This window comes from Mustelus asterias, chromosome 25 (assembly GCF_964213995.1).
Source record: "Mustelus asterias chromosome 25, sMusAst1.hap1.1, whole genome shotgun sequence".
Classification (NCBI taxonomy): Eukaryota; Metazoa; Chordata; class Chondrichthyes; order Carcharhiniformes; family Triakidae; genus Mustelus; species Mustelus asterias.
Window position 1 is genome coordinate 55,259,372 of NC_135825.1, and position 12,165 is coordinate 55,271,536.

At 44.5% G+C, this 12,165-nt stretch overlaps 1 protein-coding gene across 3 annotated transcripts in view; it reads left to right on the forward strand.

Annotated features, from left to right (window-relative positions):
* The window catches only part of LOC144479192 (signal peptide, CUB and EGF-like domain-containing protein 3), a 399,824-nt gene extending 392,316 nt beyond the window's left edge, over window positions 1–7,508 (forward strand). For all 3 annotated transcript variants that reach the window (XM_078197827.1, XM_078197828.1, XM_078197829.1), the window contains one exon: window positions 6,325–7,508. In XM_078197827.1, the coding sequence (XP_078053953.1) occupies window positions 6,325–6,332 (8 nt within the window). In that variant the 3' untranslated portion in view covers window positions 6,333–7,508. The remainder of the gene's footprint in view (window positions 1–6,324) is intronic.
* Window positions 7,509–12,165: the final 4,657 nt, after the last annotated feature.

Below are 12,165 nucleotides of genomic sequence, written 5' to 3' on the forward strand. Positions count from 1 at the left end.
CAGTGAGTTCTGATGAAGTTGAGTCAATTGTGCACACCTGTTGAGTCAGAGAAAATGGCTTCTCACTCTCATTCTCTCTGTTGCCTCCAGGATGCTGGTTCATTCTTTATCTCTCCTGCTTCCATCTTGCTTTTCTCTCTGCCAATCCTTCTTTCTCTCTGTTATTCATTTGGATGGGAAGTGATGGTATATTCTGGCGAGTAAAGGGCCGTCAATCCCATCTCTCCCATCGCTTTCTATTCCTTCTTCTCTGACCCCTCCCCCAACCTTCTCTCCAGTCTTTCTCCCCTCTCATCTTGCTCTCCCTTCTTATCTCTCTCCCCTCTTCTACTTGCTCTTCCTTTCCCCTCCTCCCCCCACCCCCTTTCCCTTCCCCCCCACCCCCTTTCCCTTCCCCCCCACCCCCTTTCCCTTCCCCCCACCCCCTTTCCCTTCCCCCCACCCCCTTTCCCTTCCCCCCACCCCCTTTCCCTTCCCCCCCCACCCCCTTTCCCTTCCCCCCCACCCCCTTTCCCTTCCCCCCCCACCCCCTTTCCCTTCCCCCCCACCCCCTTTCCCTTCCCCCCCACCCCCTTTCCCTTCCCCCCCACCCCCTTTCCCTTCCCCCCCACCCCCTTTCCCTTCCCCCCCACCCCCTTTCCCTTCCCCCCCACCCCCTTTCCCTTCCCCCCCACCCCCTTTCCCTTCCCCCCCACCCCCTTTCCCTTCCCCCCCACCCCCTTTCCCTTCCCCCCCACCCCCTTTCCCTTCCCCCCCCACCCCCTTTCCCTTCCCCCCCACCCCCTTTCCCTTCCCCCCCACCCCCTTTCCCTTCCCCCCCCACCCCCTTTCCCTTCCCCCCCCACCCCCTTTCCCTTCCCCCCCACCCCCTTTCCCTTCCCCCCCACCCCCTTTCCCTTCCCCCCCACCCCCTTTCCCTTCCCCCCCACCCCCTTTCCCTTCCCCCCCACCCCCTTTCCCTTCCCCCCCACCCCCTTTCCCTTCCCCCCCACCCCCTTTCCCTTCCCCCCCACCCCCTTTCCCTTCCCCCCCACCCCCTTTCCCTTCCCCCCCCACCCCCTTTCCCTTCCCCCCCACCCCCTTTCCCTTCCCCCCACCCCCTTTCCCTTCCCCCTACCCCCTTTCCCTTCCTTCGCCCATTTTCCCTTCCCCCCACCCCCTTTCCCTTCCCCCCACCCCCTTTCCCTTCCCCCCACCCCCTTTCCCTTCCCCCCACCCCCTTTCCCTTCCCCCCACCCCCTTTCCCTTCCCCCCACCCCCTTTCCCTTCCCCCCACCCCCTTTCCCTTCCTTCGCCCATTTTCCCTTCCTTCGCCCCCTTGCCTTTCCCTCTCCCACACCTGTTCTCTACAAATCTTTACACCTGCCTCTCCCAATCTTCCTGTTACCTATTTCTCCCTTGCTGTCCTCTTATGTATTTCTCCCTCTTCTTCCCTCATTCCTTCTCTCACCTCCTTCTCTGCCCTTTTACCCTCAATTTTCTTTCCCTCTGCTCTTTTCCTCCATCACTTCTGCTCTTTACTCCCCCAATTTCCACTTCCCTCTCCCTCACTCCCTGTCCCCCACTCATCCCTTTATTCCCTCTCCCTCCCCCCTCAACTCCTCCCTTCCACTCCCCTTTTCCTGTTCCTTCTGAGGTCCATCAGTTCATGATTACTGGAGGGAGCATAGTGACAGGATTTCCACGGCTGATATTAGGTGGAGTTTTTCATGCAACTGAGTCATGGTTGGGGAACTTGAACTGTGAACAAGGCGTCACATTTGTAATGTGGATTGTTGGATGGAGATGAGGGGCAATTGATGACAACCCTTAGACTTCAGCCAAAGTGTACGGAGGCAGTGGTATAGGGAGCTCCGAGATGATCAGGCTTTCATGGTTTGGGACCATGATGTACATTTTCTGATTCAACCATCACAGGAATCGTTGCGGGAGGCTCGGGAAATTTGACTGACCGATTCCCTTGACCTTGGACAGGAATTATGGTCTTGGGGCGGGCTCGACTGGAAAATCCCGCTGTATTAATTCAACCAAACACCAGATTCCCATCACCAAACACCCTTTATTGTGCCCCAAAGAGAAAGGCCATGCCTGCGGCTTGCAGCTGGTCAGTCTGCACCTCAGGACCTACAACACCACTCTGGGTTCAGAAACAGATTCAAAAGCCCCTGTTGTCCACTTCTATTGGGTGTCTCCTTCAATGTCGTTAGCACGGAAGAAGTGTTAAAACTACAGGGCATAGGTTTAAGGTGAGAGGGGAGAGATACAAAGTGTTCAGATGGGCATTTTTTTCACACAGAGGGTGGTGAGTGTCTGGAACAAGCTGCCAGAGGTAGTAGTAGAGGCGGGTACAATTTTGTCTTTTAAAAAGCATTTAGACAGTTACATGGGTACAATGGGTATAGAGGGATATGGGCCAAATGCGGGCAATTGGGACTAGCTTAGGGGTTTAAAAAAAAAAGGGCGGCATGGACAAGTTGGGCCAAAGGGCCTCTTTCCATGCTGTAAACCTCTATGACTCGAAGTAAAGCAATCACTCTGTATATTGGGCCTAGTCTTCCCCATTGGGTTCAAGTTTCCCGAAAAGACGCATAATGGCTTTTTCTTACCAGAGAAGATTCTTGACATATGGAGGTTGTCCAGAGGGGGAGGTGGAGCAAAATAAATTTTCCCCTCATTGCGAATGTAGTAATTCAGCCAAGCACCAGTTGCCCCTCACCAAATAACCTTTATTATGCACCAAAGAACATAGAACATAGAACAGGACAGCACAGAACAGGCCCTTCGGCCCACGATGTTGTGCCGAGCACAAGAGAAGGGCCGTACCTGCAGCTTACAGCTGGACAGTCCACACCTCAGGACATACAACACCCATCTGGGTTCAGCAGCATGTTTAAAAACCCCCAATGACTGCTCCTCATTGGGTGAGCCTCCACTCACTCAATAAGAAAGCTCCACAACCCATGGGGAAATCAAGTAATGATCCCCTGTGACCACCCCATGCTTTTGTAATTAATCAGCTGTGACGTTCATACATGATTTATTTTGGATAGAAGCACGTATTAGACACTATAGAAAAACATCACCCTGACCAAGAGGCGCACTTTGCTCCAGCAAATGAAATGGTGCTGCACCCTCCAGTGGCCAGTGTTAGGATTTGCAATTAAGGATTGTAAATAAGGATGCCTCGGCCTTTTGGCGAAGGTCAAGCCCAAGATGGGGGCGGCAATGTCTTATTTTGTCAGCTTCGATCTCCTTTGACTGTCTTGTGGAGACCATGAATTGGATTCAGTTGGAATTTGAATTTGGTAGTGAATGTATAAGGTGGCACGGTGGCACAGTGGTGAGCCTTGCTGCTTCGTAGAGCCAGGGACCTGGGTTCGAATCCTGGCTTGGGTCACTGTCTGTGTGGAATTTGCATGTTCTCCCTGTGTCTGCATGGGTTTCCTCCGGGTACCCCAGTTTCCTCCCACATTCTGGTTAGGTGCATTGACCCAAACAGGCGCCGGAGTGTGGCGACTCGAGGAATTTCACAGTAACTTCATTGAGGTGTTAATGTAAGCCTTACTTGTAACTAATAAATAAACTTTTAACTTTAACTTTGGTTTTTGGAGCAAGCAAGGAATGGATTGGGTTTGCCCGGTTCAATCTGAGCATTGGCTTTGTAACCTTAAGGATGGAGTAAAATATTTTTTTTAAAAAGGATGCATATTGTCACACATTAGATAGAATTGTTATATTATTCAGTCACCTAATGTGATGCTCAACACAAACTACAGGCACATTACAAGATCTATTAGATATCTGGTAAATAGTTACTTCATGAATTAATTTATTTTTTAAATGTTTATCTTCTTCAGTGGAATTTGAATGAATATTAATAAATTGTAAATAATTCTAGAAGTGTTGCCCACATGAATGTGGAATCTGGAGTGTGGATGTGATTTATAGCTGTTCGGAAAGTGTTGGGCTCAACTGCATATTATATATATATTTATTATTATATATATTATATATTATTATTATATATTTAAGGACTGCTCAGATACTCAGTGTGGGGAAGTAGGTAATGAGGAAAATCTTAGTACTAACGTATGAAATGTAAGAAGGAGGTGCATGAGTAGACCACACAGCCCTCAATCACGCTCCACCATTTAATACGATCATGGCTGATCTTCCGCTTCACACTTTCACACCCTAGCCTCGTATCCCTTGGTGCCCAAAATTTATCAATCTCAATGACTGAGCCCTACGGATAGAGAATTTCAAATGTTCATGACACTCTGTGTAAAAGAAATTTCTCCTCAACTCAGTCCTAAATAACCAACCCCTTATCCTGATACACTGACGGCTAGTTTTAGACTTTCCAGCCAGATCTCAGTGGGTCCCCCTCTCCAAACTCCACAGAAGCAAGGTCAGTTTTACTCAAGCTTTCCTCATAGGGATGACCCTGTCAACCCTCAATGTAGTGAATCGTCGAGTCACTCCCTCTGCCCCAAGCCAAGTATCTCCTTTCTTCAGTAAGGAGACCAAAATTGTACTCTAGCTGTGGTCTCACCAAAGCTCTGTTTAATGACAATAAGCCTATCCTGGCTCATTCTCCAACCCTCCTGTAATAAAGGCAAGCATACAGTTTGTAATGACTTCAATGAGGTTGGCCTCTTGGAGTATGAGCTCCCTGATTGAGGTCATAATTGCCCAATCAGGGAGCCTCAACTGTACATAAAAATGGGAATGTCAGGGCTACTGGCACTCTGGATTCTGAAGCACTCCAGGAGAGGAATTAGGTTTGTAAATGAAGGGAATCTGATGAAGGAGTTATTTCACAGTTTGCTTTCCTAATAGCTGCCTGTGTGATTCACGTACAAGGATACCCAATCCCCTCTAAGTAACAACATTAACTGGTCTCTCTCACCTTTAAAAAATATTCTAGATGGAATTTTCCGGCCCTTCCCGCTGGTGGGATCTTCCAGTCCCACCGATGGTGGCCCCCTGGAACAGGTTTCCCCAGTAGCAGGACGGGCAAGCCTTGCAATATGCTGTAGACATCGGCAGGACTGGAAGATCCCACCAGCGGCCAATGGCAAGCTGCCTCTGATGCCAGAAAATGTGCCATTCTGTTCTTTTTGTCAAAGTAAATCATTTTACAAAATAAACCCCTTCTAAACCCCTCTGCAGTCAATATGAAGTAAACTATGAAGAAAGACTGAGTAGACTGGGACTATACTTATTGGAATTCAGAAGAATGAGGGGGGATCTTATAGAAACATATAAGAGTATGAAGGGAATAGATAAGATAGAAGCAGGGAAGTTGTTTCCACTGGCGGGTGATTTTAATGTGTGGAACAGAATGCTGCATTGTAAAATAGTGAGGGGACATGGCCTCAAAATAGTGGGGAGCAGATTTAGGACTGAGTTGAGAAGGAACTTCCTTACCCAAAGGGTTGTGAATCTGCCCAGTGAAGCAGTTGAGGCTACCTCATTGAATGTTTTTAAGGCAAGAATAGATAAGGAATTAAGGGTTATGATGAGCGGGTGGGTAAGTGAAGCTGAGTCCACGAAAAGATCAGCCATGATCTTACTGAATGGCGGAGCAGGATCGAGGGACCTACTCCGCTCCTAGTTCTGATGTTCTTATGTTATTGCTGTCTGTGAATGTGGAGCTTCAGATCAGAAGAACGGATACTGATATAGGACAGAGGTGAGGAGGCATTTCTTCACCCAAAGAGTGGTGAGCCTGTGGAATTCATTACCACAGGAAGTAATTGATGCTAAAACATTGAATGTATTCAAGAGGCGGCTGGATACAGCACTTGGGGCGAATGGGATCAAAGGTTATGAGGAAAAGGCAGGATTAGGCCATGATCTTAATAAAGGGCGGAGCAGGCTCCAAGGGCCAAATGGCCTCCTCCTGCTCCTATCTTCTATGCTTCTATGTTTCTAAATAACTCTCTACTTTTTAAAAACTCTATTTTGCACCAGTGACAGTGTGATATTCTGAAATGCGTGGTATCTAGAGAGCGATAAGGAATGTAATGGACTCAAGTCTTAATAATTTGTGTGCAATATTGTAATAACTTCACGGAGGCGAAAGTCCCATCACCAAGTTACTTTATTTACACCATACATCTGCACACAGCCAGCTCTCCAGTTGCTCCCTGCTGAATGCAGGCTGAGAGTCTGACACACCTGCTTTAACTAGGGAGCATGAGGCTCCCTGATTTAACCATCAACCATCGTCAGGTATGTCTTTTCACGTCAACCATCGTCAGGTAGCTCATACTCTAGCAAGCCAACCTCATTCGTCATCACAAATATTAAACACAGAATGGTGATTTTACTTTTTTTAAATCTTGCAGGACAAGAAGCTGATTAAAGCTCTCTTTGATGTACTGGCACATCCGCAAAATTACTTCAAGTACACAGCACAGGAGTCCAACGAGATGCTACCGAGATCTTTTATCAAACTTCTCCGCTCCAAAGTTTCCAGCTTCCTCAGGCCCTACAAATAGCTTGACTGGACAAAGGCGACAAAATGACCCACTGAATTTTATTTTTACAGCTTTGTAACCGTAATATTTCACTATGCTGACTTTTTTATGGCTTTCTTCAAGAGGATCCCAGTTCATACTTCACTGTACGTTATTTATAGCTCTCAGTCCATCATAACGAAGACTGTTCATTCCTTATATTTATGTGTGCGCTGGTATATATGACTGCTGGGAGCGCATCCAAAGCCTGCTCCGTATGCAAGCATACTTTATGCACTAGGACTTTCTGTCTGCATTGTGTGTTTTTTTTTCCCTGTATAAGAAAAGAAAGTGCAATGATTTCTTTCTCCTGTTGGATGTTTGAATGGAAGTTTTTTTTCTCTACAGAAAGATGACAATATTTATATCTGCAAGGAAGCCTTTTACGTCTCCACTGCAGTGTACCTTGACACCATCCGCATAAATCACACATAATGAAAAGTGACAGGATTGCAATGTTGCGCATTAATAAGTTTGGAATTTATTTGCACTTGAGAATCGTTTTTGAACATGTACAAAAGTTTGGATTTTGTATTGCCATTTTTTAATTGAATTGAGATATTCAGTTTGTTGTTTTTTTTTAACTCCTTTTCTATGCTAGTTTGTCCCAACTTCTCATGATGCTCAATCTTGTATCAGACAGTACAACTGGAACACAACATTTGATTAACTGAAAGGGGTTTAAGAACCTCCAAGAATTTTGAATTGCAAGTATAGTTCTGATGATGCAACAGCTCACTCTTTCAGCCCTACCTCGGGTTGATGGACAATATATTAATATCATTTTAGTGCAATTTTGATCATTTTTTTTCAATATATGAAATGTACTTCATGGTTTTCAGGCAATTTATTTGTTCACCTCATCATCCGTATTGAGGTATAATTGGATATTAGGGACACTACAATGCAAAAAATTTAATTTTGAGATCCTGAAATAAAACACAAATCATGCATTAAAAATAGTGCATATAATGCATCCTCCGTGAATATGTAAATGTTTATAGTTATTGAAAGACGTGCATTTTAATGTGTGGAACAGAATGCCGCATTGTAAAATAATGAATCAGTAGAGGCTCCACAATGGGAGAGCGGTATAGGTCCTTCATTACATTGGGACACTAGCGGGTACTGTTCCGTAAATATCCAGGACCACTGAGAGAAGACATCTGGTAAAGGACAAATGTCCCAGGCCACAACATTCAGGGGGTTGTAATAACTTCACGGAGGCGAAAGTCCCATCACCAAGTTACTTTATTTACACCATACATCTGTACACAGCCAGTTGCTTTCTGCTGAATGCAGGCTGGGAGTCTGACACACCTGCTTTAAATAGGGAGCATGAGGCTCCCTGATTTAACCATCAATTAGGACTCGTCAGGTATGTCTTTTCACACCAACCAAATAAACAAACTCAAATTAACTTAGGGATTGGACTTGTCAGGTAGCTCATACTCTAGCAAGCCAACCTCATTAGCCTGGCTGAAGTCATCACAGGGGCCTAACATGTTTATGCCAAAATTATGGTGAGGAGGTCAATTGTGGGAAATCTTTTGAAAATATTAAGTAAACAGAAGGACTTCTTTACCTCGCCAGTCATTAAATTTGAATTTTAGCCAAAGGGGTAGAGTCTTAATGAAGAGCAAAATGTAACCTTCAATCCAGCAAAGAAGGTAGAGATGCAACACATCAGATGGAGAAGAAAGGTAGGGAACAAATGCAAAGATTTTTATACTGAGGTTTTGTTTTTGTGGGCCAATAATTCTGCTTTTACAATAAGGGAGGTTGTTTTTGGAATCTACACCCAACAAACTGGCAGGCAGGTGTCATTTTCTGGTAATGCGACCCTGACAACTGCTCACTGTAAAAGCATCTGGCGTTATTTCCAAGCCAATATACTTCTTTAGCATTAACTAAACTGCAAAGTAATCTGTCTGAGCTGATTGACCAATTGGTTTTTACAGCCTACTGGTAAACGTGGAATTAGCTTTATTTGGCCCTGAGGACTTATTTCCTATAAATTCTTTATCCAAGCAGTTGCTAAGTTGAATTATTTAATGGTTAAAGTTTTGTAACGGAGTACTGGTCTTGCATTTAGTAATCTTGGTCACTGGGGTTTTCCTATGACCACACCTCTGCCTACTAACCAGTTACAGTAGATTGACTAAAACATTTCGATTTATTAATTTTAAATGAATTCAAACACAAAGAAAAACCCCTGCATCACCACATGCTAAATGTAATTAGGTATTCAAATTTCAAGGCAAAATATCCCATGTAGCATTATCGATCCTTGAATGGATTTTATATTAATTGCCATTTCTTAATTATAAAAGTGAAGTTACATAAAACTGACTGAACATTGCTATCAGGAAATCATTCTGCTGTCCTCAAAAATAGTTTTGCTTCCTTTTAGCATTACAGATATTTTAATATCTGCCATTGGCAATATTATCACATAAAAACACAATGTGTTCATATCAAATTTTCTCGGTAACTTTAATGAAGCATTAACTCATTGGTAAGAAATCAAAATCAAGAACGGTCATTTTAATACCCTTTGAAGTCCACCCAATGTCCAGTAATACATATTCTACGTTTTCCTTCAATTACAGGCCTAAATTAGCAAATTAATTATGTTAACGGCTGTAGGAAGATTTTAGTGTGCCACATGTGATTAGAGAGCAACTTCACATTGTTGCCTGATGTCCCATAGGAACTGAGCCACTGAAGCTTGTCTTGATTCGGACCCAAAATAGCCATCGGAAAAAGCGAAAGTCAAACTTTCGAGCTGATTTTTCGGGTTGGATTGGAACACAGGTGCCTGGAGTTAGAGGGCAGTGCATCTCACTGCACCAAGCCCACTGTTGAAGACTTCATTCCATCGTAGTGATTAAATATTTCTTTTACTTCATCATGACTGGTATGGCTTATGTTTGCACAAGGATATGAATAATTCTAGACCACTGTAAAGCAGATTTCTATAAGGATAATAGCTATTGGCGGGATTCTACATTATTTTTCTGTTATGATATTTCAATGATTTTAAAATATGCTAAAGGCATGTTTGATTTATAGAGTTCAATCTCTAGTGAATCCATCTGTTGTTTAAAATCAAGAATGAACTTTGTTGAATTAAACAACTTGAAAATTCAGCTCTTCGGCTGGTTTTGTGCCAGCGTGACTTCAGCATTCTGAGAGCATTAACGCCATCTCAACATTGCTCCTAAACGTCTATCCTCCTGTTTGCTTGTCTACACAGATGCAAACAAGAGGGGTGTCAGGTGTGACAAATGTCACTGGCATCCATCCTCAGAACAGAAGCTGGAGCTTCTGTACCCAGCTATGCCAGCAGAGCTGGCCCACTATGGGCAACAGTATGCGGAGCTGTTAACTGCCCGCATTTGGACCAAACAGTCCTGTTTTGGAAGTGAGGTGTCTGAAATGTTGTAAAACATAAATCAGGCACGAAAGGCCGGAACTTTACCTCCCCCCTCCCGCCCCGTCCGCCATAGGAATCGGAGCGGCCGAGGGGCGGACAATGGGGTGCTCTGTTGACCTCGGGCGGGATTCCACGGTTTCAGGATGATCGAGAGCGTAAAATCCTGCCCTAATAAAATCCGATTCATAAAACAGAAATCTGTTCCCCGCCACCCCCCCACCCCCGGCCCCCTCCACCACCCCCACTATGTTTAATGATGTGGAAATATTGATGTAAGATTACTAATGTTTTCTACCAAAATCGATCAGCTGCAAAGCAAATATCAGAACTTGAGCCATGGTCTCACTGTTGCCCAGCACGCCCCTACTCTGCTCTGCTCTGGTTTTGGACTTTACAAAAGACGGCAAAGTAAGTGATGGGGAGATAGGAACATCTCTGACTGATCTCCCCTAACTTTTCGGTAAACCAGGCTGTTTCACTCCATCTTGGACAGAAGGATAAAAGAAACTTATTTTGAAATGTATTTGATTTCAAGGCACTTGGGGGGGAGGATAGGGAACAGAATTTAACTACTGCTTGCTTCGAATGGCTCTGTGCATTAAAAGGAAAAACATAAAAACATAATACGTTGGTGACAACTGGATTGCAGTGTGTCAAGTGCACATATTGTTTAAGCAGGAAGTGGCTATTTCTCATTGTAATCATTAACTTCCACTATCTGATGTGTGTACAAGTACGGTTCACGCAGTGTAAAAATGGTAACATATCAATGAGGTAAATGATCTATGATGGAAGGGATCAAGGCTGTCTTTGCCATTTTCCCCTAACTAAATTCTCCTTTCATACCATCAGCTCAAGGTGCGTTCCTGATAGATTAAGGGGTAAATCCGTGTAGTGGTACCTACCCTTTGGAGCGGAGGCTCCTGAGTTCACCTCCCACTCCACACTGTGTTAGTCGATTCCAGCTGGGCCACTCATTGAAATTGGAAACATCAGCCATTGGATTGGGCCCCGCTGGGGAGTCTACATGTATAGACATTGGGTAATGACATGCTGTTTGGGCTCAGCTATGATGCTGCAACAGCCAAACAGCCCGATGCACTGAAACCTGGGCTCACCAGGGATTTGCTGGTGACTATTGGAAATTTGTCGCAAGAAAGTTGGATTTTTTTTAATGAATTATTAGTCTCCTTGGCATGTTGAATAAATAGTTCAGTAGGGGTCAATACTGACGCCCAAGCAAGTAGATGTAAGTCATTGCCCTTTACTCTGCGTGAACTGTAACTTCTCCAGGAGATCCAAAGTTGCATTTTGTAATACTTCAAATAAAAATAGTTTTATAACTGTACTCTTTTTTTTAAAAAAAGTGTTACAAATTACAAAAGGTTTTGTTTCTGTTTCATGGTGGCACAATAAAAATATCCATTACTCAAATTACTCAACAAATGATGGTTGTGTGAGAGCAGACTTTGCTGATACTTTGAACTGAACCGTATCCACATATGAATCGTATTTTCTTACTGCAGATCACTGCATGGAGTTATAGCTTGCCTGGTTTCCATCCCCGGACATGCTCAGTGACAAAGAAATGGCAATTTGAGAATGTGTGCATGTTCTGTTGGTGGTGAACCCAACAGAATGTTGGTGGTGAATGTCTATTTATATCCTAATATCCTGCAACTTTCATTAGTATATGCCAGAATGTGTAAATCAACTGAGGAAGTTGCTGAACTCACCCCAGTAACTTTTTAAGTGTAAAGATTAAAGAAAGAATAGGGGCGGCACTATAGTACAGTGCTCTCTCACAGCACCAGGGACCTGGGTTCAGTTCCGCCTTGGGTGACTGTCTTTCTGTGTGGAGTTTGCACGTTCTCTCCATGCCTGCGTGGGTTTCCTCCGGGTGCTCCGGTTTGCTCCCACAGTCCAAAGATGTGCAGGTTAGTTTGACTGACCATGGTAAATTACCCCTTACTGTCAGGGGGATTAGCAGGGTAAACATGTGGGGTTATGGGGATAGGGCCTGGGTGGGATTGTTGTCAGTGCAGGCTTGAGGGGCTGAATGGCTCCTCCTGTACTGTAAGGTTTCAATGATTCTAACATGATTAAAGTTTCAAGCCACCTAACTATCACCTTTGAACATTATCCACAACTTAGAACATGCAAATGTGGAAGTTATTCTACTTTTTCATGTATTGATAC